Source organism: Tiliqua scincoides, chromosome 1, assembly GCF_035046505.1.
Source record: "Tiliqua scincoides isolate rTilSci1 chromosome 1, rTilSci1.hap2, whole genome shotgun sequence".
NCBI classification, from domain to species: Eukaryota; Metazoa; Chordata; class Lepidosauria; order Squamata; family Scincidae; genus Tiliqua; species Tiliqua scincoides.
Genome location: NC_089821.1, coordinates 126,904,417 through 126,927,537, shown reverse-complemented (window position 1 = coordinate 126,927,537; position 23,121 = coordinate 126,904,417). Strand labels below are relative to the sequence as shown.

Below are 23,121 nucleotides of genomic sequence, written 5' to 3'. Positions count from 1 at the left end.
ATTTGAAAGGATAGCAAATGTTTTTAAACTACTTCTATTCACGTGTTCAGCCTCAGCATACCTGATGTCTCAGGCGATCTCCAGAAAGCCCTCGGTGACCTTCTCCACAGCCATACGCACAACCCAAAGACTTCACAATTTTTATCAGCATGGTCAGGGCTAGCCTGTGAGTGCTCGCTGGAGTGCTTTCATCCTTTGGGTTTCACATTTTAGAACAGGGCAAAAAAAGAAGATGGCAACAATATATTTTGACACAGCAGAAAACAGATTTACAGCATTCTTATCTGTACAAACCAAAGCACTAAATTTAACATAGTTAAGTTATATATCAGAAAAAGAATAAAATCTTGAAGAAAACTTGCTGCAATTTGTCATTTTCAAACTTTGGGGGGATCTAATTTTTGAAATATTTGCTAAACCTAAAACCAGTCTCCTTCAGATTCTCAAGATTTACAATTACTGCAAACAACTCTGTATCAGGATAGGCAGAATACACTTCAATCTCTTATACATTCAGTTTTTTCTTAGCACAATCCTATACATGTTTACTCAGAATGAATTCTATGTTCGGAGAGATTTATTCCCAGGAAAGTATGGATAGGATGGTAACCTTATCACTCAACTCTGTCAATTTCCCTGCCATAGTATACACCTGGGCCTGTACTGCATGCTTTGGTGGGGGGCAGCAGATCAGGAGGCTTAAGAGAAGTAAGGGAAAATATATTCCCATATTTCCTTGTAAGCCTTCCAATCACCAATGGTTCTCCTGTGAAAGGTGGCACAAGTCTGAGGAGAGAAAGGTGGTGCGTTGGGAGGTAAGGAAGCAGTATTTTAGCATTCAGGCATAGGTCACGCATGCCAGGACATTCACCCTCTTGCCCACTATGTGCCCCATTCACCCTCTTGCCCCCTATGTGCCCCATTCTGCCCACCAGTCAGCTTCCCGGCACTCCTCTGTGGAGCAAAGTACAGGAGCAGGCTGCTGCTATTTTGAATGCCGGATTTGAAATGGCCAGTGGCAGGCTGCTCATTGCCACACCATAGGGCCTTTGTGATGTCATAACTAGCATTATGACATCGCAAGTGATCCTATAGGATTGGGCCATAAGACATTACACTGTACCTACTCTCAAATTATAACAATTCAGATAATTTCATCTAGGCACAATTACATTCTAGCCAATAGAATATGAGCAAGTATTTGTCCACATACATTTCAGGATATTGCCACACTGATAGGTAATTCATGAAGAATACTTTGATATACTTTGAACAGTTAACAATGTAAGCATTGATAGCCCCAACATACCTTATCTTCCTTTTTATCATTCTTTTCAAAAGGTCTTCCTCCTCCTTCTCCACCGCCGCCGCCTCCTCCGCCATCACCTCCACCTCCTCCTCCTCCTCCCCCGCTTCCTCCTCCTCCTTCTTCTCCACCACCATCCCCAGTTCCACTGACTGGGACAGGACCAAATCCAGAAGTTGAACTACTCAAGGCCCCCTTAAGTTGAAATGAAGTCTCGCTCTGTCTCTTTTCACTGGTCTCGTTCTCTTTGTTTTCGCTTTTCCTTCTGGTCTTCTCCACGCAAGGCACCACGCCAAGCTGAAGCAGGCATTCCACAATATTGAGCGCAACATCACAAATTCGTGAGCTTATGTCATGGTTCAAGACTAGGTAGACGGCCTTGAGAACCACCTTGTGGGATGAGAAGTAAGATGTTGGAGACAACTTTAGTTCTACATGCAGCAGGCAAAATGTTGATTGTACTAGCAACAAAGACAAATGGTGCCTGGTGCTCGCTGAAGGAGTATTCACACATTAGTATTATTCTACCATCAGAAGTCTTGTTTGGTAGGTTTAGGGGGAGTGCTTATTCCGCTAGATGCTGCTCCTGCAATCAGGGCTGCATTGAAACTCTCCAACATATGCTACTGCAATGCCCTATATATGATTATATTGGAGCCAAATACTTAAACCTGATTTAAGCAAACAAGAAGGAATATCCTGATGAAGTCAAAATACAGCATTTACTGAATGATGTTTCCAGTGTTGTAACTGAGAGGATGGCGGTTTATTTACAGCAAATGGTGGTAAACAGAATTAAGAGAAAACATCTAACTGACAGCATATCTCATGGGGTAAATATTCTGGATCTTCTCAGTTGTCACATACCCCTTTGTATGAAGTATTATATGTCCCTATTTGATGTTGTATCTGTATCATAATAATAAAGGTCTGTTTGAGTTTGATTTATGACTATTAAGAATATTTATGTACCACTTATTAACAAAAGTATCTATTCTCTATTCTACTCTTTCTGTACTATGCAGAAGTGTAATGATCCTCCACAATTAGCACTTTGAGGCAGGTAAGCCGCACTGAAACCGATGTGCTGATGTTTTGTCACCCTTCAAGAGATAATCATATCCTCTCTCATAGAAGGCACATCCATTTAGCCTGTGATCCTCTAGATTTTTCCATGACAAGAAGCAAATCTTTCTTCATGGCAGTGACTTCACATGAGGGCCATACTGTTGGAAAGAAATTCATTATGTGGAATTCACAGTCACAAAGAGAATTCCACATTAGTGATACATTTCCAGATCAAGAACTCCAGAAATATGACCTGTTGACCAGTCAACCCAACATCATACCTCACACTTCCTGGTTAATTGAAAACTAGGTGAAACAATTCATTGATTGATTCCTCGATCACATAGTGAGTAACAATACGTTAAGAACAAACCGGTTTGACAAATCAAAGAAAGGAAATGTTTAGATAATAATATTTATTTTATTTTTTTTCAAGGAATTTATATCCTGCCTTTCCAACCTACTTAGGGCCCTCAAGGTGGCTTTTCAATATTCTTTCCCCTTTTTTAAACAAGATTTTTGTAAGGGAATTTTCAGTACAACATTATACTGATAGGAGCTATGCTCTTCAGCACCCATCAGTAAAGAGCACAGTCCTATATTTGTTTGCTCAGAACTACGGGCCCAATCCTATCCAACTTTCCAGCACCGACGCAGCTGTACCAATGGGGCATGTGCTGCATCCTGCATTAGGAAGGCAGTCATGGAGGCCTGCTCAAGGTAAAGGAATATTTGTTCCTGTACATGCACTGGAAAGTTGACTAGGATTTGGCCCTAAATCACAGTGCCTTCAGCAGGGCTCACTCTCAGGAATGTGTGCATAGGATTGTGACCTGAAATGATCTCAACACAAACATAAAGACTGAAACATAAAGACTGGGAAACAATCAATGACATTATAACTCAGTTGTACAACTACATGCTTATAAAATGGCAGGACTTTTGCTATTTACCGAAAGATCCAACATGCCATTCTTGTGAACAAAGTTGCTGGTTCCATCAATGTGATCTGTATCTTCCAGGCAGCTATAGTTGATGCAGGAATCTGTCAAACTCCGGGGGAGATTAGCACATGCCAGGGGCTCATGGGGCATCTCAGGTATGGGCACTTGGTTGCAGAGCTTGCGCATGTGCTCACTGAAGAAGTCTGCATAGCCCACGTTAAAAGAGGCCAGAGTGGTGTTAAAGGTTGCCACTGTGATGGTGGAAATTTGGGAACGTACTATGTGAAATGAAAATAGTTAATGTTAGCCTCTTTGGAGAGAGAATTTAACAAAAGCTTTCCATCTTGTTATTTAAATGTAGACTCTCCAGCATGGAACATTATACATTGTAAGCTTCCACTAGCAATTGGTTATAATGATTCATTCATCTGTTCACATTTGAGTATCTGAGGGACCAATTACAGGGTAAACACTGCAGTTTCCTAGTTCTGAAACCTTTTAGGATCTTGCAAAATTCTCAGGGATGATATTTGACTACAAAACAACAATAGCTCAACAATGCCGCTCAGGTAAACAATGTAGCTCAGGTACCTCATTGTTGAGGTAGCTCAACAATGTATAATTTGTCTAATTTCTAACCAGCCACAGAAACACATTGGTCTGCTCTGTCCTGTTTGAGAACAAAAATTGAGCAGGTGAAAGAGACTAAGGGCCCATCCTATTAAGGCTCAGCACCGGTGCTGAGCTCCAGTACCTGTGATGGGTGTTGCAAACATCTGAGGCACTTGGAGAGGAGGCACCGCCAGTGCTGGGCCAGCACCATTTGGTGCTGAGCCTCAGCACCACGTGGAGGGTCGGCTGGCACTCCTGCAGCACCAGCCAGCTGTGAGTATTTTGGGGGCTGGGCGAGGCAGGGAGTGGATGGAATGGGGAGGGGGAGGGCAGGGCAAGGGGTGGAACTGGCCTGGGAGGAGGTGGGACTGGCGGAGCCCTCCTCTGCCATATCCTATCCTTCATGACGGGCTGCAAAGCCCAACTCGGAGGTTCTCAAGTCTGCATCAGCAAAAGAGCTGGCACAGACTTGAGAAGCCCCATTGTGGGGCTTGGGGCTTTTCCAAGGGTACAAAAGTCCCCATCCCCCAAGGAGACCTCTGGTGGCACCGGCAGTGCCACTGGATACAGCAGTAGCTATTCTGGTGCCACTACATCCTGCGGAATTGCCAGGGATAGGATAGGACTGGGCTGTAGTTTACAGATGCCAGGTGAATAAATCTAAAACGCAACATGTTTCAAGAACAAACTCCTTAGGTGGAGACTGTATAAAAAGGCACGTATAAATGGAATTAACATCAGAAAGAGTGATTTTTTCCCATCTAACAGGCTCATAAAATGAATAAATATTTCATGCAAAGGCATATAATAAGCAAACACTAATAATGCTGACGAAGACATTGTAACTGCTTCAGAACAAAACAAATACAGAATACCAAGGGCACCCCCCAAGCAAAGGGGAAAAAATAAACTTCCTAATTTAATCAACTCAGAAACCATGTAGGCAACAAGCATATATAAAGACCACAACAATTCTTAACCCCAGTTTAATAAAAGCAAACATTTAACTCACATAGCTTTACACAAAACAAAACAATATATATATTAAAACTATCAACCCCATAAAACATAATCTGTCACAAACATTTGCAGAATTATGATAGTGCAATGATAATAACAGATGAAAAGAACAAGCTATTTCAGCTTCATCAAAACTCTTTGTTAGAATCCCGATCGCCCAATTGAAGGGGTGATCGGAGTTTGTTTGGCCTGGCCTGGGACACGAGAGTCTCCTCCCAAGGGGGAGGGGAAGGGGGCTGGGGCTGGCAGCCACGGCGGGCCTTTTAAAATGTGCTAGACCCAGCCCTCTTCCTCCTTTGCACGTGGGCACCGTGGGAAGGCCCACCCACCCACCCTAGATGCAGTCTGAGTTTAACTGGTCGCCATTTGGGGCCGGGTAGGAATTTTTTGCTGCCTGCCAAGATTGGCCAAAGGGCAGGCAGTTTTTTCGCCTACCCCAGACTGTCATGGGCCAGGGGGTTGCCCCCCCTTTCCAGCTGCCATTGGTCACTTTAAGAGGGCAGGTGGCGCGGGCTAGCAGGTGTGAATGGGCACCTTCAGGCGGCATAGGCAGGGTGGAACCCCAATTTCAGTCCTCAGGGGCTCGGCGGCATGAGGACGTAGACGGGGCCCTGGCCGGGACCGTGGGGCACACTCAGAGGCTCAGCGGCTCGAGATGGTGCAGCCCACGGTCCAGCTGCCTTCCCCTTAAAGGACAGACATGGATGAGATGCGCCGCCCAACAACTGGGCGCGACTTGGAGTCGGGTGCATGCCCGCCTGGAGGGGCAGAGGTGTTCTTGTACTACCCAGACTTCCCGCCTCCGCACCACAGGGGGCTTTCACTGCCTTGGATGCTGCAGGTCTCAGCCTCCTCTTCTGCTGTAACTGCTAAATAAAGTGGCCCTTTCTCCCATATCTGTTGTCTCGAGTGTGCATTGGACAGTGCGGAAACAAAACAAAAGTTTGCTCGATGTATTTGAATGCATTCTCACCATGGCTGTTGGAGTGATCCGGTATGTCAGTAACCAGGGTGTGATGGGAATGGGAATGCCTGGCACTCAAGGTCTCCATGTCTGCAGCAGTGTCAGAACTACCCCGCCTGGTAAACCGTCCTAAGGGGGAGCAAGGTGTACGCAACATGTTTATGGTACAACATCATAACTGAGAATATGTTTACAAAATGAAAATAGGCAAAAGATTTATACAATCTGAAGAGAAACCAGAGTAAAAGAGCTTGGGTCCCTGGGGATATCAAAGCACTCTTAAAAGGCAGAACCAAAATTGCAATGCTTTCCTAGCTGACACAATGTACATTTTCTTTGCTACCATAAACTAGTTGCCATCTAAACTGGCACCCAGTACTTAAGGAGGCATTCTTACATATCGACCAAGATTTTTTCCATTTCTGATTGCTGCATTAAATTGTATTGATTGAGGGCCCAATTCTATCCAACTTTCCAACAACCGGTGCAACCTGAATGCAGCCCTGAGATAAGGGAACAAATGTTCCCATACCTTGAGGAGGCCTCTGTGAATGCCTCCCTACCACAGGATGCAGTGCATACCCCATTGGTACAGCAGCACAAGTACTGGAAAATTGGATAGGATTGGGTCCTAAGGCTGTAATCCTATACATTTACCTGGGAATAAGCCCCAGTGGGACTTATTTCTGAATAAGCACGTACAGAGTTGTGCTGTAGGTCATACTGGTAGCCTTTTGGCTATAAAATTGGAATGAAAACATGGGAAATTATTTTCTGGGCACAAACAGGGCACTTGTCATTCACAGTGACTAATGAGTGATGTAACAGCTTCAAGATTTGAAAAGATAGGATGAGCAAAGTTGTCTGGAAACATTATGTCCTCAATTGGTAGAAACCAGTTAATGCTATCACAATTATTTAGACCAAGTAGAACTCAGAAATGTAAGGTTAAACTGAAAAACTGGCATAAATAAATACAGTGTAAAATTTCTAGAATGACTATATCAGATTAGATTAGTAGCATGTCACACATTATTCTGGGCTTAGGATCTAATCAAGCAATTTTCTGTGGTGCATAAAAATAATGGAAAATTCTAGCTTTCATCCTCTCTCCAGCAGGGAGGATTTTTATCTGCTTTCATGGTAGTGTTTTGCCCTCACCTAAGATAGTGGTCTGCCACCCGCTTCTCTCAATACCACGTCGATCTTCACCGATCCCAGAGAAGCTGCCAAAGGAGAAAGTGCTTCGAGTTGGCGACACATCCAAATGGTCTTCGTGAAGCAAGAAAGGCACGCCCATCCTCCGCTGCCGCTTCTTCCCCGTGTGGTGGAAAGGAATAGAACCTTTGCGCTCACGATCCTCTTTGCGACTCTTAAACTGCAGGAGGAACACGAGAAGAAATCCAAGCTGAAGCCTTGAGGAAATCACACCAAGATTTCAAGGAGACTGCACAAAACCAAATATGAACCCGCCCAAGGACTCAGATTGTATTATATTATTTGGCAAACTGATATATTCATAGGTTCATCTCAGCAGAGCATGTTTCATAGTGTCTTCCTGGTGTCATTCTTCTAAACCAGTGGTGTCAAACTCGTTCCATACAGCAGGCTGAATAGCATTCATGACACCTGCTGAGGGCTGGAAGTGATGTTATTAGGCAGGATGTTATGTCATTAAACAGGTGATAACCAAAAAGAAACACTTTTACACTTAGGAACTCATTCGCTGCAAATGACAAAACAGAAAATACAGAAATCTTGATCATATTTCAAGATAAGGGAGAGCCCAGTTATCATGCAGGCTGCCTTCTCAGCAGTGACACCTCAGCACTGCTCAGCAGCTGAGAGCCTGAGTACCAGATAAAAAGCTTCCACGGGCCACATCCAGCCCCCGAGACTTATGTTTGACACCCCTGTTCTAAACAGTGAGTCCCTTTAAATAGGATCCATCTTTTGGTATGTAAACTGCTTTAAGAACTGTTTTGTTGAAAGCTAGTTTACCAGCACCAGCAGCAACAGCAGCAACAACTTAACTATTAACTTATGGCCCCAATACTAGAATCTGGGGGCATAAGTTAATAGTTCAGTTGCTGCTGCTGCTGGTAAACTAGCTTTCTATTCAGTATCTGGTACTAACAAAGTTTCACTTAACAACCTGACTGAAACACACACACACCCCTCTGTGAAAGGAACACCTAAGTTCTGGATTCAGAATTAGCTGCGTAATTTATGCAAACCTACATAATTCTATTTAATTCTTGTGTGATTACATTCCTCTCACGATTTTTGGGTTGTCACTTCAGATGTTTACTTTGGACAAGGGCAAATGACAGGAGAGGCAGGAAGGAGAAATGAATTGCACAGACAGTGGTTCTCAAACGTTTAGAGGCCCTAGAGCAGTGATTTTCAACCACTGCGCCATGGCACACTAGTGTCTATAGGTGTGCCATGGGAGTTTGGGGGTGGGTCATTTATTAATAGAGCCATTGATGTATGCAAGGCTCCTACTGGTGATGTGGTGTGCCCTGTCAATCATCAAAAAATGCATCGTGCACCTTGAAAATTTTAGAGCCCTATCAGTGTGCCATGAGGTGAAAAAAGGTTGCCCTGGAGACTGTTGCCAGATTTATAAACCCTTGATACACATAGCCTAATATGCCCTGTCAGTTTCACGATCCAATAAAAATTGGGTCATGATCCACTGGTGGGTCCTGGATCCACAGTTTGAGAACCACAGGCATAGACTGTATATTTGCCCCCATCCCATTTGCAGGGAAAATAAGAATGGGACCGGGGAGGACCTGAAAAAGTTGCAGAGCTATAGCCTTCCTTATGAGCACTGAAAACCTATCACAGCACTTCAGTTTTTTCAGACTTTATTAGAAAATATCTGCCTTTGAAGCCTGCATGAGAAAGCAAAGTTTCTAAACTTCGCATCATGGTAGACCCCAGACAGATTTCTATGCTTCCTGAGTGAAATAATATGCATGATGGCTCAGCGTGCACCCTTACAAATGTCCTAGAAAACACCTATTAGCTCTACAGTTTAGGTAACCCCACAGAGTGTATTTTCCCCTTCCTCGTCCCAGTTGCATCACTTTTTGCTTACAACAATCTCTCAAGGGTAGAAGGAAGACAACCGGCCCACATTTTCATAAGCACCTAGCAAGAAGCAACAGTAGAAGAAAGGAAAAGGGATAGTCTACTACCATTTGTCTTGTCCTGGTGATATTAACCTATTGCTTTTGATAGAGTGCCAGTTTCACCTGTGAATCCAACAGGTAAATCCTACTCTGGGCCTGTTCTGCTACATCTCCTCTGGCTTTTCCAGGCAAATTTGCATTTTCTTCCAGCTGCTTAGCATCTAAAAAATAAACTATTTGGAGAATATTGCATACATCTGAAAAGTGACATCTTATTTGACCCTAACCTCATCTAGAATAGTTCATCTCGTGTGTTCAACCTGTACTGGGGGATAATGTGAGGCTCCAAGCCCCAAGTATAGCCTGTTACCTAAGGAGTAACATTACATGACATGAAAAACAGAGTTTAGATTACATCAGTTCAGTTGAGGGATGGTCTCCATCTCTGTCTAGCCCATACAGTCTATAACTTTAAAAACACTATGTACCTTAAGGTAAGTGTTCACAAACATAATCTAATGTTTGATAGTTCTACTTACCTTCTTAAAAATGTTCATTCCCAAATCAGAGGAGAGGTCTGGAACGGCTGGTCTCCGCAGATTGGTTAGGGACACTTTGGCAAAAGCTTCAGTGCTTAAAGATTTTTCCTCCTCATTGTATTTCATTGTAAGATCCTACATTCCCCAGAAAGACAGGAAACATAAACCTACATATAGAGGAACTGGTTAAGCCATTTCTGCCCAACGTTGTATATATGCAACAGGGATCAAATGTGTACACCTATGGGCCGGGCAAAAATGGGTTAAGAAGCTACAATATCTGTTCTTCTACTATTAATTTCTTCCCCATTCCCATGAGTGGTGAGAAGTTCCAGGGATAGTACTCCCCATATTTGGTTTCCTTATATTAGCACTGGAGATTCATATTATCTTTATTTCCACTGTGCTCTGCTTGCCCAGTTATGAATAAAACAAATACTTCAAACAGGCACTCCTGCAGTAGGCAGATCTACTACTAAAGCTGTATCAGATTGTGACAAAGCAACTGCTAAACCCCACCCAACACAGTACCCCCAACTCCAGCTAAGATCTCCAATCTCTCTCTCTCTCTCTCTCAAATGTAATGACAAACTGGATCCACACTAATGCTTTGTCCCCTCTCACTCTTTGCAAAGTGTCACAATCCCATTGGCTGGTCCACATTCTCAGGAATACTACATACCAAAACCTGAAGAGTGATTCCTAGCTATCAGAGAACATCTCTTGTCATTAGTTTCCACCAACCAATCATCCTGGGCTACCATCAGTTCATCAGTAGCAATTCCTAACAACAGTGGTCTCCCAGAATGCATAAACAATACACACACTATGTGGGTTGTTGGATAAAGGACCCTGTGAGTTACTTTTAGTTCCCCTACTCTAGGTTTCAAGCATGCCCTCATTTCCCACATGCCAACAATCTAAAACTAGACATATAGTCCCTAAGCTTCTGTGGAATCTGATGTACTCCTTACCTGAGTTTTGTGAGTGTTCACCAGTGAGGGAGCAGCAGCCACCATGGAACTGCTGCGTGGCCTTGGCAACTGTGGGACTTCTGGTTCTGGAGGTTTCTCAGGTTTCTCCTCTAACATGTGGCGCAGCCTCTGGAGGTAATACATCAGGGACCACTGAGTGCCTTCCTCAGACCAGTGTGGTTGGAGCAGGCAGCGTAATACTGCCACGTCAAAGTAGGTGGCATATCGAGACTTTTGGCATGGTGGGATCACCAAAGACACTCTGTCACAAATGATAAAGTAATGAGTGTTAGGGAGAACACATTCAGACAAAACACAATTTGCTTCCTGGACATATGTGTGTATTTCTTAGAGCAGTAGTTCTCAAACTTTTTACCACCTGGACACACTTTTTAGAATGAAAATCCGTCAGGACCCACAGGAAGTGATGTCATTAAGCCAGAAGAGATGTAATAGCCAGAAGTGACATCATCGAACAGAAAAAATTAACACCACCCCATCAAAAACAAATCAAATCAATTAATCAAGTAAATTAAAAGTGTACAATAAGTTAAAAAATTATTTAAAATAAAGAAGAACCCTCAACCCTTCCAAGCGGTTGCTGATCTGTTTAAAAAGAATTCCCCAAACATCCCAAAGGCTGCAAACCTATCCACAGTTAGCCAGATGTAAGCCCCATCATTCTTAAAAGCAAATTCTTAAAAGCACATTATCAGGCATATAGTAGTCTGATAAAAGTACAGATCTGTAACATTTCTCCAAATGCATACCATGGTAGCATCAAGTCTAATATATTAAAAATAAAATTCCCCAGTTGAAATGAATGGGGACCCACCTGAAATTAACTCATGACCCACCTAGTGGGTCCCAATCCACAGTTTAAGAAACACTATCCAACAGGATTAAAACAGAGGAGGATTAAAACAGAGGAGAATCTTTCAAACAAAAATGTGTTCATTTCAGCCTTCTTACAAGTCTATTTTAACATTACAGTACCAACCTATCAGACAATACTGTACTGAATTCTGCACTAAACCTTGCTAATGCTGTAACCAGAAAAAAATTATTTTGCAATCTAAATAATTTATATTAAAATAAATCAGCACAAATTATTTAAAATGCAAGCATTCTTGATCTATTGCTTGTATATCTAAGCAGCAGAAAGAAACAAGGAATAGGATTCATCTGACAAAGAAATAGAAAAGGCAGGAACTCATTATCATGGGAGAGGGTTGCAAGAGGAAGACTAACTGAATACCCATCCATCCAGTCTCCCTCTTGCTTTTAAGGGCCCAATCCTATGGAGTGCATGCTGGCTCACCGCCAGCACGCACTGTTGTAAACATGCCATAAGACACATTTGCAGACCCTAGCGCCAGTGCTAGCCCAGTGCTGGCCAGTGCTGGGCTAGTGCCAGTGGAGCTCCGGAGCTCCACTGCTCAGCGCTCACATGGACCACTAAGCAGCAGTGAAGTAGATAGGGGCGTGGGGGAGGTGTTCTGGGGTGGGGGGAGGTGGGGAGTGGGCGTGCCGGGGGGAGGGAGTGGGGTGGGGGGAGAGATGGGACCAGTGGAGCTTTGCTCCACCGGATCCAGAGCCTCCATGTTGGGCTTGCCGCTCAACATGGAGGCTCTTCATTCTCTGGCAACCTTCGGGTTGATGTAGAATAGAGTAGCCCATTGCGGGGCTAGTCAGTTTACCCGGGGAAGGGGAAAAAGTCCCCTTCTCCTGTGGAGGAGGTGGCAGCTGCCTGGAGCATGCTGGATGCAGCGGCAGCCATTTTCAGCACCACTGCAGCCCTGTGCACTGGGAAGCTCAGGATTGGGCTGCAAGTTGTCAGAACACACTCCAGCCTTTTCTTCTATCCTTAGTATCTATAGCCGTTAAAAATTATTTCTTTGAAATAACTGACAGCTCCGGTAGTCAGAATTCTTGGGGAGGAGGTGCTAGATTTCAATGGCTTCAAAATTCTCAAAAGAAAACAGAATGACTGAAATTGCAAGTGATCAGAAATTAAAATGGACTTCCTAGATCAATTTACCAATGTCTTGGAATAGTGAACTCGTACTATAGGACTACCCAAAAGATGCTCATAAGCTTTCTAGACTGCAATTCTACAAGCACTTATTTGGGAGTAAATCTCATTGGATCCATCATTTTAACAACATACATAGGATTGGGCTGTTAGTTTAATAATATTTAACTTGTATTTACTTTTATTTAACTTGTATTTACCCCAATAATTGGTTGGTAAAATTAAAACAGCCACTTCTTCCATTCAGGTGACAATTCAAAAATATCTAAACTTCTTTCTCTTTACAGAACGTCAGACAAATCTTTTATCGCATAGGGAAACATGCTAAATGCACTGCCTGAAATAAGAGATGCGTATTTTCTGTTTGCCTCAGTGCCATCGATTCTATGCAACCTCTTCAAAGGAGCACCTTTTTGAAACTGGATGAATCACCCACATCTATACTGCGTGAATCATTAACCAATGAATGAATCACACCAATTAACTGGCCAATGCTTTCAGCTCTGTTTGCACAAAACTCAGGTCTGAACCAAACATGCAGTTGTTCATTAGCAAAACACATCTGTGACATCCATGAGAGACACCCAACATGGGAATTGAGACCATAGGTTCACTGCAATTATTTTCTCAGGTGTTAGACCAACCATTTTCAACCATTGTGCCATGGCACACTATTGTGCCACAGATGGTCTGCAGGTGTTCAATGGGAGTTTGGGGGACAATCCTTTGTTAGTAGGACACTGGGGGATGTGAGCCCCCTGTTGTCAGTGCGGTATGCCTTGTCGATTGTCAAGACACTGATGGTGTGTCTGCAATTTTAGCACCTTGTCAGTGTGCTGTGTGATGAAAAAGATTGAAAATTACTGTGCTAGACCCTCCTGCTGTGCTGCAAATTATCCTTCATCAGACTTCCAGTGCCTGCATATGTCCCAGCAGCCAAAAGGGGTAGGAACTTACATAAGAAAAGTTCTGCTGAATCAGGCCAAGGGCCCATCTAGTCCAGCTTCCTGTATCTCACAGCAGCAAATCTACCCTAAAGGCAAGCTATTTAGGTGAATGAGCATCTTTTAAAAAAACAACACAGAATTTCATATGCCTGTTTAATTTTATTTTCAACCCTGCACTCATTTTGTCAGTCCTTTCAATTCCCAAAGACCACGAGGTTCAGGACACTGACATTTGGTTGAATTTTGCCTTCAAGGACAAAAGAATACCACAAAGGCTGGGTTGGTAACTGGCGCAAACATTTATTTCTTCCTGGCCTGTTGCTATGCAACCAAAGCTCTCTCTCCATTCAGTTTGGAGTGATCAATGAGTTCAGCAAATGAGGAGAAATTAACAACAGCAGGCTACGGAGCCTGCCTGCAGCTTCATTCCCATAGCGACCGCCTGGCTCGGTTTCAGAAGCTGATTGCCACATTTCTGCTGTCTAAAAACCAGTTCATTCCTCCCTTGGATGCTTTGAACTTGCGTACTAAATAAACAAGAAAAAGGGACAACTTCTTAACAGTGGTTCAGCTGGAATGACAAAGTGTCATATTTTAATATTGGGTTTGGGTTGGGGGAAGTGTCTCCAAGCAGAGGCTTGACAGACACATTCTGGAGATGCTCTAGGATCATTTTCTGCTACAAGCAGGGGGTTGGACTAGATGAACTTGTAGGTCCCTTCCAACGCTATGATATTTTCTTCTGTGCACATACCAGTGCAGAGAGACTGCTATGTCCTCTTCCCAGCAGCATACACCGCATAAATGGCTCCCCTCACTGGCGTTGCTAGGGGGTGCGGGGGGTGCGGGCCACACCAGGTGACGCACCGGGAATAGGAATGCAATGAAACACTCCACATTGAAATACCTGTGTTCTAACAAAAGGTACAGCCAAAAAACTGGTGGGGGTGAGGCAATGGTGCATCAATATGCCCACCTGGGGTGTTGCCCCGCCCACTGCATGGGGTGATGCGCAGGCCTCCCGCACTGGCTGATGCGAATCCTAGTGACGCCACTAGCTCCCCTTTATAGGTTACAGCAGAAACACTGGAATTGCTTTTTGATGGCCTCATTCCATTGCATTGCTGCAATATTTAAAGGGCCAGCACCACCTAGCCATGGTCAATGGAGTTGTTTAATATGTGTTGCTAGGGTGCAACAGTGTAGGGTAGCCTACACCATGGCTTCCTCATGAGGAAGCTGTTTGAACCATTCACTAATGAGGCTATACTATATCTTCAAAACTAGACATGATAGGGCAAAACGGATGCTATTTTTGGAATTGGCACCCCAAATTCATATCAAACCACCATAAAGTTTGGGAAAAACTTTTCTGACCCTCAATTTTTTAGGCCTGTGTTATATGCATACCTAATGCCATCATATCCTAAACAACAAAGTGGGGTTTATCTGGTAATAAAACAGGCCCAGAAATATTATAGACTATAGGAATCTAGGTGCAAAAATAAAACTGGCAAAATAGGTCTGCATCTGTGCAGCAGCTGCTCATATTACAGCATCTCAGAAGGGGATAGTGGAATTATAGGATAGGAAAGGAACCGACTGTTTCAGAAGTAGCTCTTCCACCATTGCTGTAACATACGTAGAGTGCAAATATATAGTGTGAAATGGTATAATTCTTTCCACCATACTATCCAAATCTATATGGGGAATGATGGTCTGAACTATCTCAATGCCACCATTAGGGTGTATGCAACACATATGTGTGGTGAAGAATATAAATTAGTTCTGGGTGGTTATTGAATTAATAATAGAGGGAGGGGTCACTGGCCTCTCAAAAGAACTTGGAAAGAAAAAGCTCCTCTGAATGCCTACTATTGCTGTTTTGCTGGGCCCTCTAAGGGTCATATTTGTAATTAACTTGAAAAATGAATGTTTCAGTTCTCTTCACTAGAAGTGGTGTCAGAGCTGGCTTTAAGACAATTGAACCAATTGCTCCCAATTGGGCCCCCATACTAGGGTAATCTAGTCTTGTCATAAGAACATAAGAACAGCCCCACTGGATCAGGCCATATGCCCATCTAGTCCAGCTTCCTGTATCTCACAGCTGCCCACCAAATGCCCCAGGTGGCACACCAGATAACAAGAGACCTGCATCCTGGTGCCCTCCTCGCATCTGGCATTCTGACATAAATAAATAATCAAATACACACAACAAATACATTGCATTGGACACTCTGAATGTTTTTTCTAAATAAAAAATAAAGTTAGTATGTTTACAAAATCATCTCACAATCACTAAAACAAGGGATTTTGTAACTATTTACTTTTCAAAAGTAATCTACACATTCTGTTTGTTTACTTGCAGACTTACATGTAAGCAATTTTATACTAAAATGTGATTAGATGTAATAATAATAATAATAATAATAATAAACTTTATTTCTATCCCGCCCTTCTCCCTAAAGGGACCCAGGGCGGCTTACAACATATTAAAAACCAAATTAAAACATAATTTAGCAACAGATAAAAACATATTAAAAACACATTAACAGAAACCATAAAAACAGTAGTCAGATAAAAGTCAGAATAAAAAAAGAGCATAAAACAGCAGTTCATGGAGGAATCAGGCCTGTAAAAAAGCAACTAAAAGATGTATAAAAGATGTTAAAAAGGCCATGAAGTCAGAAGGCTTGTTTAAACAGCAAGGTCTTCAGGCCTCGCCGAAAATTCTCAAGAGAGGGAGCCATTCTCAAGTCAAGTGGAAGGGAGTTCCATAATGTTGGTGCCACTACTGAGAAGGCCCTGTATTGGGGATAGATGTATTGGGTCCATTAATTCACATGCACTTTTAAAGTGTATATTTTGACCGTTTTCCATTCTAACATAAAGTTTATAATAAATTTTATTGATATCTCTAAGATTCTACAGACCTTGACTGTGAACCTCGGGCCCTGCAAAAAAAGAAGTCTCCAATTGGATCATGCAGCTCCTAAGGTTGACTCTGGTGGTGTGTCTGGGTCATCCCTACCATATTATAACAATATGTGTATTTGATATGCAAGACAGTACACATTTCAGATTCCAATATATTTCAAAGGCTGAACCATACAGTTGGGAGTCCTCCTTTTTTAACATTAAGACCAAGATGAACTTTTTTCCAAGATGTCATTTTAAAAATATATTATTTATTTAATGCACATGCATACACAGAGTTGGTTGGCAACCTTCAGTCTCAAAAGACTATGGTATAAGCCTACAGCACTTGGTATTCCCAAGCGGTATCCCATCCAAGTACTAACCAGGTCTGACCCTGCTTAGCTTCTGAGATCAGACAAGATCAGACATGTGTAGGGTAACAATTGCTGCATACACAGAGTAATCAATCCTTTGACATACTAAGATCTCTTTATGAATTTTCACTATAAATAGGTGTATAAATTCATACCTGTAAATTCATTGTACAAGTATAATTTCAATTATATGAGATTTTGGTCTGTAAAGCACTTTAAGGCAATGGTATCCAAATTCTTAACACCTGGATCCACTTTTTAAAATGATAGTCTAATAGGCCCACATAGCTTTATGAGACTAATGGCCCAATCCTATCCAATTTTCCAATGCCGGTGTAACTGTGCCAATGGGGCATGCACTGCAACTTGTGGTGGGGCAGCAGTCACAGAGGCCTCCTTAAGACATGGGAACACTTGTTCCCTTATCTTGGGGCTGCATTGTGTCTTCATCGGTGCTGGAAAATTGGATAGGATTGGGCCTTGAGGCTTCAATCCTAACCTCACTTTCCTACGAGTAAGTCCCAATGAACACAATTTATTTCTGAGTAGACCTGGTTAGGATTGTGCCTTTAATAAAACCAGTTTCACCTTACCAGCAGATCAAGTCTCTGTTTTTATCACCATGGTGGGGGAGTACCTTCTGGAGCATTTGATGAGCTCCACATTCATCAGACTGGACTATTCTGGTGGCCTTACATTCCCCTTTGCTGGGTTTTCAATAGGAGCCAAGGCATGCTTGCCTACTCTTGAGTAAACACACATGTGTGACTCAGTTTCACTTTCGATAGGGCTCCATACATTTTCCTTGTCAGCTTGGAGGGAGAACTTCCATCTCAAGTTCTTTGGAACCTGCATTTATTAAATTAGGGCCATGCTGATGGCATTGTGTTTCTCTCAGCTTGCCCTTTGAAGTGGACTGAAGTGCATTCACAAGTAAATGCTCATGTGTAGCTCAGTTTCAGTTTCAATAGGGCTCTATATATTTCCTTGTCAGCTATCAGTGCGTCAGTTTCATGACCCACCAACAATCAGGTTGTGACCCATTGATGCATCACAACCCACAGTTTGGGAAACACTGCATTAAAGAGTAGGTAGCACATGCTGTTCCACACACTACAAGGGAAGCATGCTGGGAACTTACACTGGCACTCAAGAATATAGAAGTACCTCCCATGATTTCTGTAACGCCAGCATGAGTTCCCAGTATGCTTGCCTCGTAGCAAGTGGAAATAATATTGGAAACTGTAGCAATCAGAAATTATAACATAGAATTCTATGGGGGGAGGGACTTTTCCAATATATGAGTTTTCACCTTACAGAAGTAGCAGACAAAGCTGGTGGATAGGTGGGGGCCCTGGGCCCTAGGTACCAGGCCACAGGGGGTGTTGGGGGGCAGGAGCTTGTGCAGGGGTGTGACTGGGGCAACATGCTCCCCCTCCACAGCGCTCTGAGTATTTCCTGGGCTCACTGTGGAGGGCACATGAAGTGCTTGTTGCCAGAAGTGGCGAAAACCGTGAACTGGGCCAACCCATCCTTCCTTGGCTATAAATGGCTCCAAAATGGACCCATTCTGGATGCGGCGGGCATACCTGGTGCAGGAAGGGGGCAACATGATGATGTGTTCCTTCAAAGGAAGTAACAGCAATAACAATTTAAAATAAAACAACATACGTAATATTTGGCAGGTCAATGTTTAGCAAAACACTACCGTGTGTATTGTATGAACCAGCAAAAGCAAGGAAAGAAAGTCCTGCAAAACAGGAGCCTTGAACAAGATGATTTTGTACCTGGGATACGGGGGGCCTCTCTCCTGAGATGCTTGGGATGACACACTTCCATCAATGGAGTTTCCTCTGTGACAGCCTGAAATTGCAGGCTTGGGAGCAACAGAGTCTGGTTGGGCTGCTTCACACACTACCTGCAGTCCCTGTGGGCAAAGGATGAGGAAGGTTGAACAGAAACACATGCAATTAAAATGGATAATTTTCTCCTCTACCTAATATCTGAGACCAGCACCTGGAGGAGGTGAAACTTCAGTTGACCTCCTGAACACTTTCTTACAGGAACAACTATTGGGATACACGTGGAAACTGCAATCCTGTGCACACTTACTTGAGGGTAGTCCCATTGAATTGAAATGGATTTACTTTCAAGTTAGAACATTGTATTGTATTGGCAACCTTCAGTCTCGAAAGACTACGGTATCGCACTCTGAAAGGTGGTTCTGGCACAGCGTCTAGTGTGGCTGAAAAGGCCAATCCGGGAGTGACAAGGATTATGCTGTATCCATGGGTAATTCTAGAGGAATGCATACTATATAGGAGATTTTGTTTAAATTAGTGCCACCAACTCCCTGAAGGGACTGTGGCTGCTGTAAAGTGATTAAAAATAAGCACGCCAATCAGCAAATATGCCCAGGCAAGATATTCTGATTTTGGTAAGTAAAAGCATCCCTAATCAATTTCTGTCAGCTCACTTCCTGTCTCCCAACATGCTCCTAATAGGACTATTCAAGTGCTGTAACTACAAATCAATATATCTATCATATCAGACCCCCACCCCACCCACTGGCGGTCCTGGCCACTGCCCCAGGGTGAGCACAAAAGTACCTTCTCCCTCTCTAGTTGCGTGATCTCCAGAGGCCTTCTGGGGGCCTTAAAGCATCATTTCCGGTTTTCTCCAAAGATGCAGAAGTGACGTTTTAAGGCCCTCAGAATGCCTCCAGATTGGAAAGCAATGGACACAATGGCCCTCAGGGCAGCACGGCTAAAAGGACCACATAGCATCCGTCATTACCTCTGTACGTCCAACATCCAGATTTGGAGATTCACATGTTAGAGTCTGGTTTTTGATTGGAGAACTTCTCTTAGCTGGAAAATGGAAGAGCTTTTTATACCTTCAGCTACATAAATCCAACTGCTGTGTAAGTCTCTGTGGGCTACAAGTGGGATAAATGTATATAAATAAAATGTATAAATCCTCTTTTTAAATCACTCCCAAAAAACTAGGAGTAATTTTAAAGGGATTTTTTTTTTTTTTTTTTGCATTTTATTTTAAAATGTCCTCATTAATTAATACACCAGCATCCAGAACCTGGAATTACAAAATCAGCAACTGAAGTCGCACATTACTAGCAGTGGCATAGCTTCACTTTAACTACTGCAATAATGTTTGAAAGGAACAATTGCATGATTGGGAGCTGGAGACAGCTCTTTAAAGCCTGTTCACCCGTTTCACAGCATTTCACATATGCTACTGATGTATGCATTGGGTCATAAATTGCACAATCCCTCACTACATTGGGCCATAGAGTTGGGTGATCCCACTAAAGCGCTCTAGTCCACCTCTCAGGGAAATTATTTTTAACATGTAATGCATGTATTGAACTCTGCCAGAGGCTACACTGAATTTATATTCATGCTGAATCCAAAACCCATTCAGATGCATTGGTACTCCCTCCGATCTTGATGAATTTAGGTTCCATCCCTCGTTAGGCTCCAGAAATGACACTTTGTGTCTAGTGGGTGAGGGTTAAAGCCCTCAAAGTGGCATACTGTTACTGATGTTTTTTTAATATATTAATTGTGCAAACGTATCCTCTAATCAAAGTTTACATCCTTGCTAGCAGTGTCATGAAACTCAGGAATCCAGCAACATGCAGTGACACAGTAGCGCAGAAATCTGTCAGTTTATACCTTGCATACTCTCATTCTGCAGTGATCAGACAAACTGTCTGTCTTGTTACTTTGTCTCTTACTCATTTTAGGCCCAAATCCTAACCAACTTTCCCGCACTGACATAGTGGTGCCCAGTGCTTTTTTTGTAAATAAAAAGGTGCAGGAACTCACAACTTGTTAATCTTTTGTTTGTTTGTTTGTTTGTTTGTTTGTTTGTTTGTTTGTTTGTTTGTTTGTTTGTTTGCTTACCATTTATTATTGGAGAAATAAAATATTTTTATGTGCTTCCCCCCTAAAGATGAACTTACTTCTGAGTAGACATGCATAGGATTGGGTTGTCAATCTCCATATCCCCTTCCCCCTAGCTATTTTTTCTACACATGGGGAAAAATACTGTACAGGTACACTTGTAGTGTGTAGTATGTAGTGTGGCACTACTTCGAGGAGAGGAAGCAGTGAATGGATTCCGAAAAATGGCTCACATGAGTTCCATGTAGTAAAATTACTCTAAGCAACTGTGGGAGTAAGAACAAAAAAGGAATTCTTACACGAGAGGTATCAGAATAGTCTGTGTCTTTGGGAAGGCGCTTGGCATGCAATTGTATGTTCTCTGCTGCTCTGAGCAGCTGCTGTGCATTGCTGGAGAGGAGTTGCAAACGCTGGCTGGCGGAGGGCATGCTTGTGGGGGAAGGATGAGGAGGATCTCTGGCAAGGCTGGACAGCACTTTGTACACACATAGAATTCCTTTTCACCTGCCCTTAGCATGTGAAAACGGGTGCAGATATATATCTCTGCCAGGATTAAGAGCCCAATCCTAGGTATGTCTACTCTGAAGTAAGTCTCGTTCTAGTCAATGGAGCTTACTCCCAGGAAAGTGCCTAGGATTGCAGCCTAAGAGCCCAATCCTATGCATGTCTACTCAGAAGTCCACTTTAGTGAATGGGGCTTATTGTGGAAAGGATGGCAGCCTCAGGGCCCAATCCTGTGCCTGTCTACTCAGAAGTCAGTCCCATTAGAGGCAGTGGGGCTTCCTCCCAGGAAAGTGTGGACAGGACTGCAGCCTCAGAGCTCCTCCTGTGCCTGTCTACTCAGAAGTCAGTCCCACTAGAGGCAGTGGGGCTTCCTCCCAGGAAAGTGTGGAGAGGACTGCAGCCTCAGAGCCCTTCCTCTGCCTTTCAAGCTGCAAGGCTATGACACTTTCCTGGGAGTAAGCCCCATTGAACACAATGGAACTTACTTCTGAGTAGACATGCTTGGGCTCTCAGGCTGCAAGGCTATGCACCCTTTCCCAGGAGCAAGCCCCATTGAGCACAATGAGACATACTTCTGAGTAGACACACCTAGGCTTGTGCTGCAGATTGGTACGGGGCTGCACCAGCCAGCTTCCTTCCCCTCCTCCTCCGCCAAGCCAGTACCTGGGTGTTCCGTGGGTGCCGCAGCCCCTCTCCCTGGCTGGCTGGCTGGCTGTCCGTCCTCCTCCTCGGCGTCGGCGTGTGTCCCCCATGCCCTCCACCAGCTTGGAAGCTGCGCTGGAAAGCAGAGCGCAGGGGGAGGGGAGGCAGGCTGGGCTCAGGCGAGAGCTTGGAGATGGGGGCAGGAGGGGGTCGTTGTGCGGTCAGGCAGGGGCCAGGCGCCCGCCCACCCTGCACCCCCTCAGCACCCACCCAGCAAATGCCTCTATTTTGCTCCCCCCCCTCCTGGAATGCCTCCAAAGGGGAGGGGCCCCTGAAAAAAGGTGCCGGAACTCCGTCCCCCCGCGTTCCATTAGAAAAAAAGCCCTGGTGGTGCCAATGGGGCATGTGCTGCATCCTGCAGTTGGGCGGCACTCACGGAGGCCTCCTCAAAGTATGAGAATGTTTGTTCCCCTAACTTGAAGCTGCATTGCCCTTGTTTCGGTGCTAGAAAGTGAGTTAGGATTGCGCTCTTGGTCTCCTAAGCAATTCAAGAAGTGTGGGCACTTCTACACACCTCCCAAAACAGCACCTGCAATCGAAAGGTGGGAAAGAATTTGAACGAGCAAGAGGAGGAAGCCCTCTTTACTGATCCCATTCTTGTCCCTCTCTTGTCCCTCATCACCTCAAACAATGGTGTGTAGACCATATAATCCAACATACCTATGTACCCCAATCCAGCAATAGTAACAGAAGGAATTCTGGGTGCTATTCTTGTACGGAAAAAATACTCTCCATTTGTAAAAACCTTAAAATAGAAAACATGATCACACACCTGTGATTATATTCCTGATGGGTTTAACCAGTGCAGTAAAGGCAGAAACCTCAGGTTGCCTGTGCTCCCACATTGGCTGCCAGATAACAAGGCCACTGGCCAGACGAAAAGTCAGATCAGATTCCTAAAAAGACATGAGAAGATGGGAGCATACCTGGATTACTTGAATTGCTCTAACTTAGAAAGAGACACTTAGAAAAAGACACAGTTTTCTTTTATATCACAGAGTTCCTCATACTACAAGTTGATTCATAGTGTTCTTTTATCATACAAAGCACCCTTTGCTTTCATGCAGTGCGATTAGGATCCCTACCATACCTTTTTATACTTACTGCTATTTAATTAGTATGATTCTTAAAACAATATGCAAAG

The 23,121-nt window shown here is 43.6% G+C and overlaps 1 protein-coding gene across 3 annotated transcripts in view; it reads right to left on the bottom strand.

Moving 5' to 3' along the window:
• Nucleotides 1-23,121, bottom strand: part of UNC80 (unc-80 homolog, NALCN channel complex subunit) — a 168,147-nt gene that overhangs the window by 122,615 nt on the left and 22,411 nt on the right. For all 3 annotated transcript variants that reach the window (XM_066636717.1, XM_066636718.1, XM_066636716.1), the window contains exons 5-14: nucleotides 22,750-22,873; nucleotides 19,642-19,715; nucleotides 18,633-18,772; nucleotides 10,571-10,832; nucleotides 9,597-9,731; nucleotides 7,076-7,292; nucleotides 5,904-6,043; nucleotides 3,328-3,597; nucleotides 1,310-1,696; nucleotides 62-193 (exon numbers count right to left, since the gene is read on the bottom strand). In XM_066636717.1, the coding sequence (XP_066492814.1) occupies nucleotides 62-193; nucleotides 1,310-1,696; nucleotides 3,328-3,597; nucleotides 5,904-6,043; nucleotides 7,076-7,292; nucleotides 9,597-9,731; nucleotides 10,571-10,832; nucleotides 18,633-18,772; nucleotides 19,642-19,715; nucleotides 22,750-22,873 (1,881 nt within the window). The remainder of the gene's footprint in view (nucleotides 1-61; nucleotides 194-1,309; nucleotides 1,697-3,327; nucleotides 3,598-5,903; nucleotides 6,044-7,075; nucleotides 7,293-9,596; nucleotides 9,732-10,570; nucleotides 10,833-18,632; nucleotides 18,773-19,641; nucleotides 19,716-22,749; nucleotides 22,874-23,121) is intronic.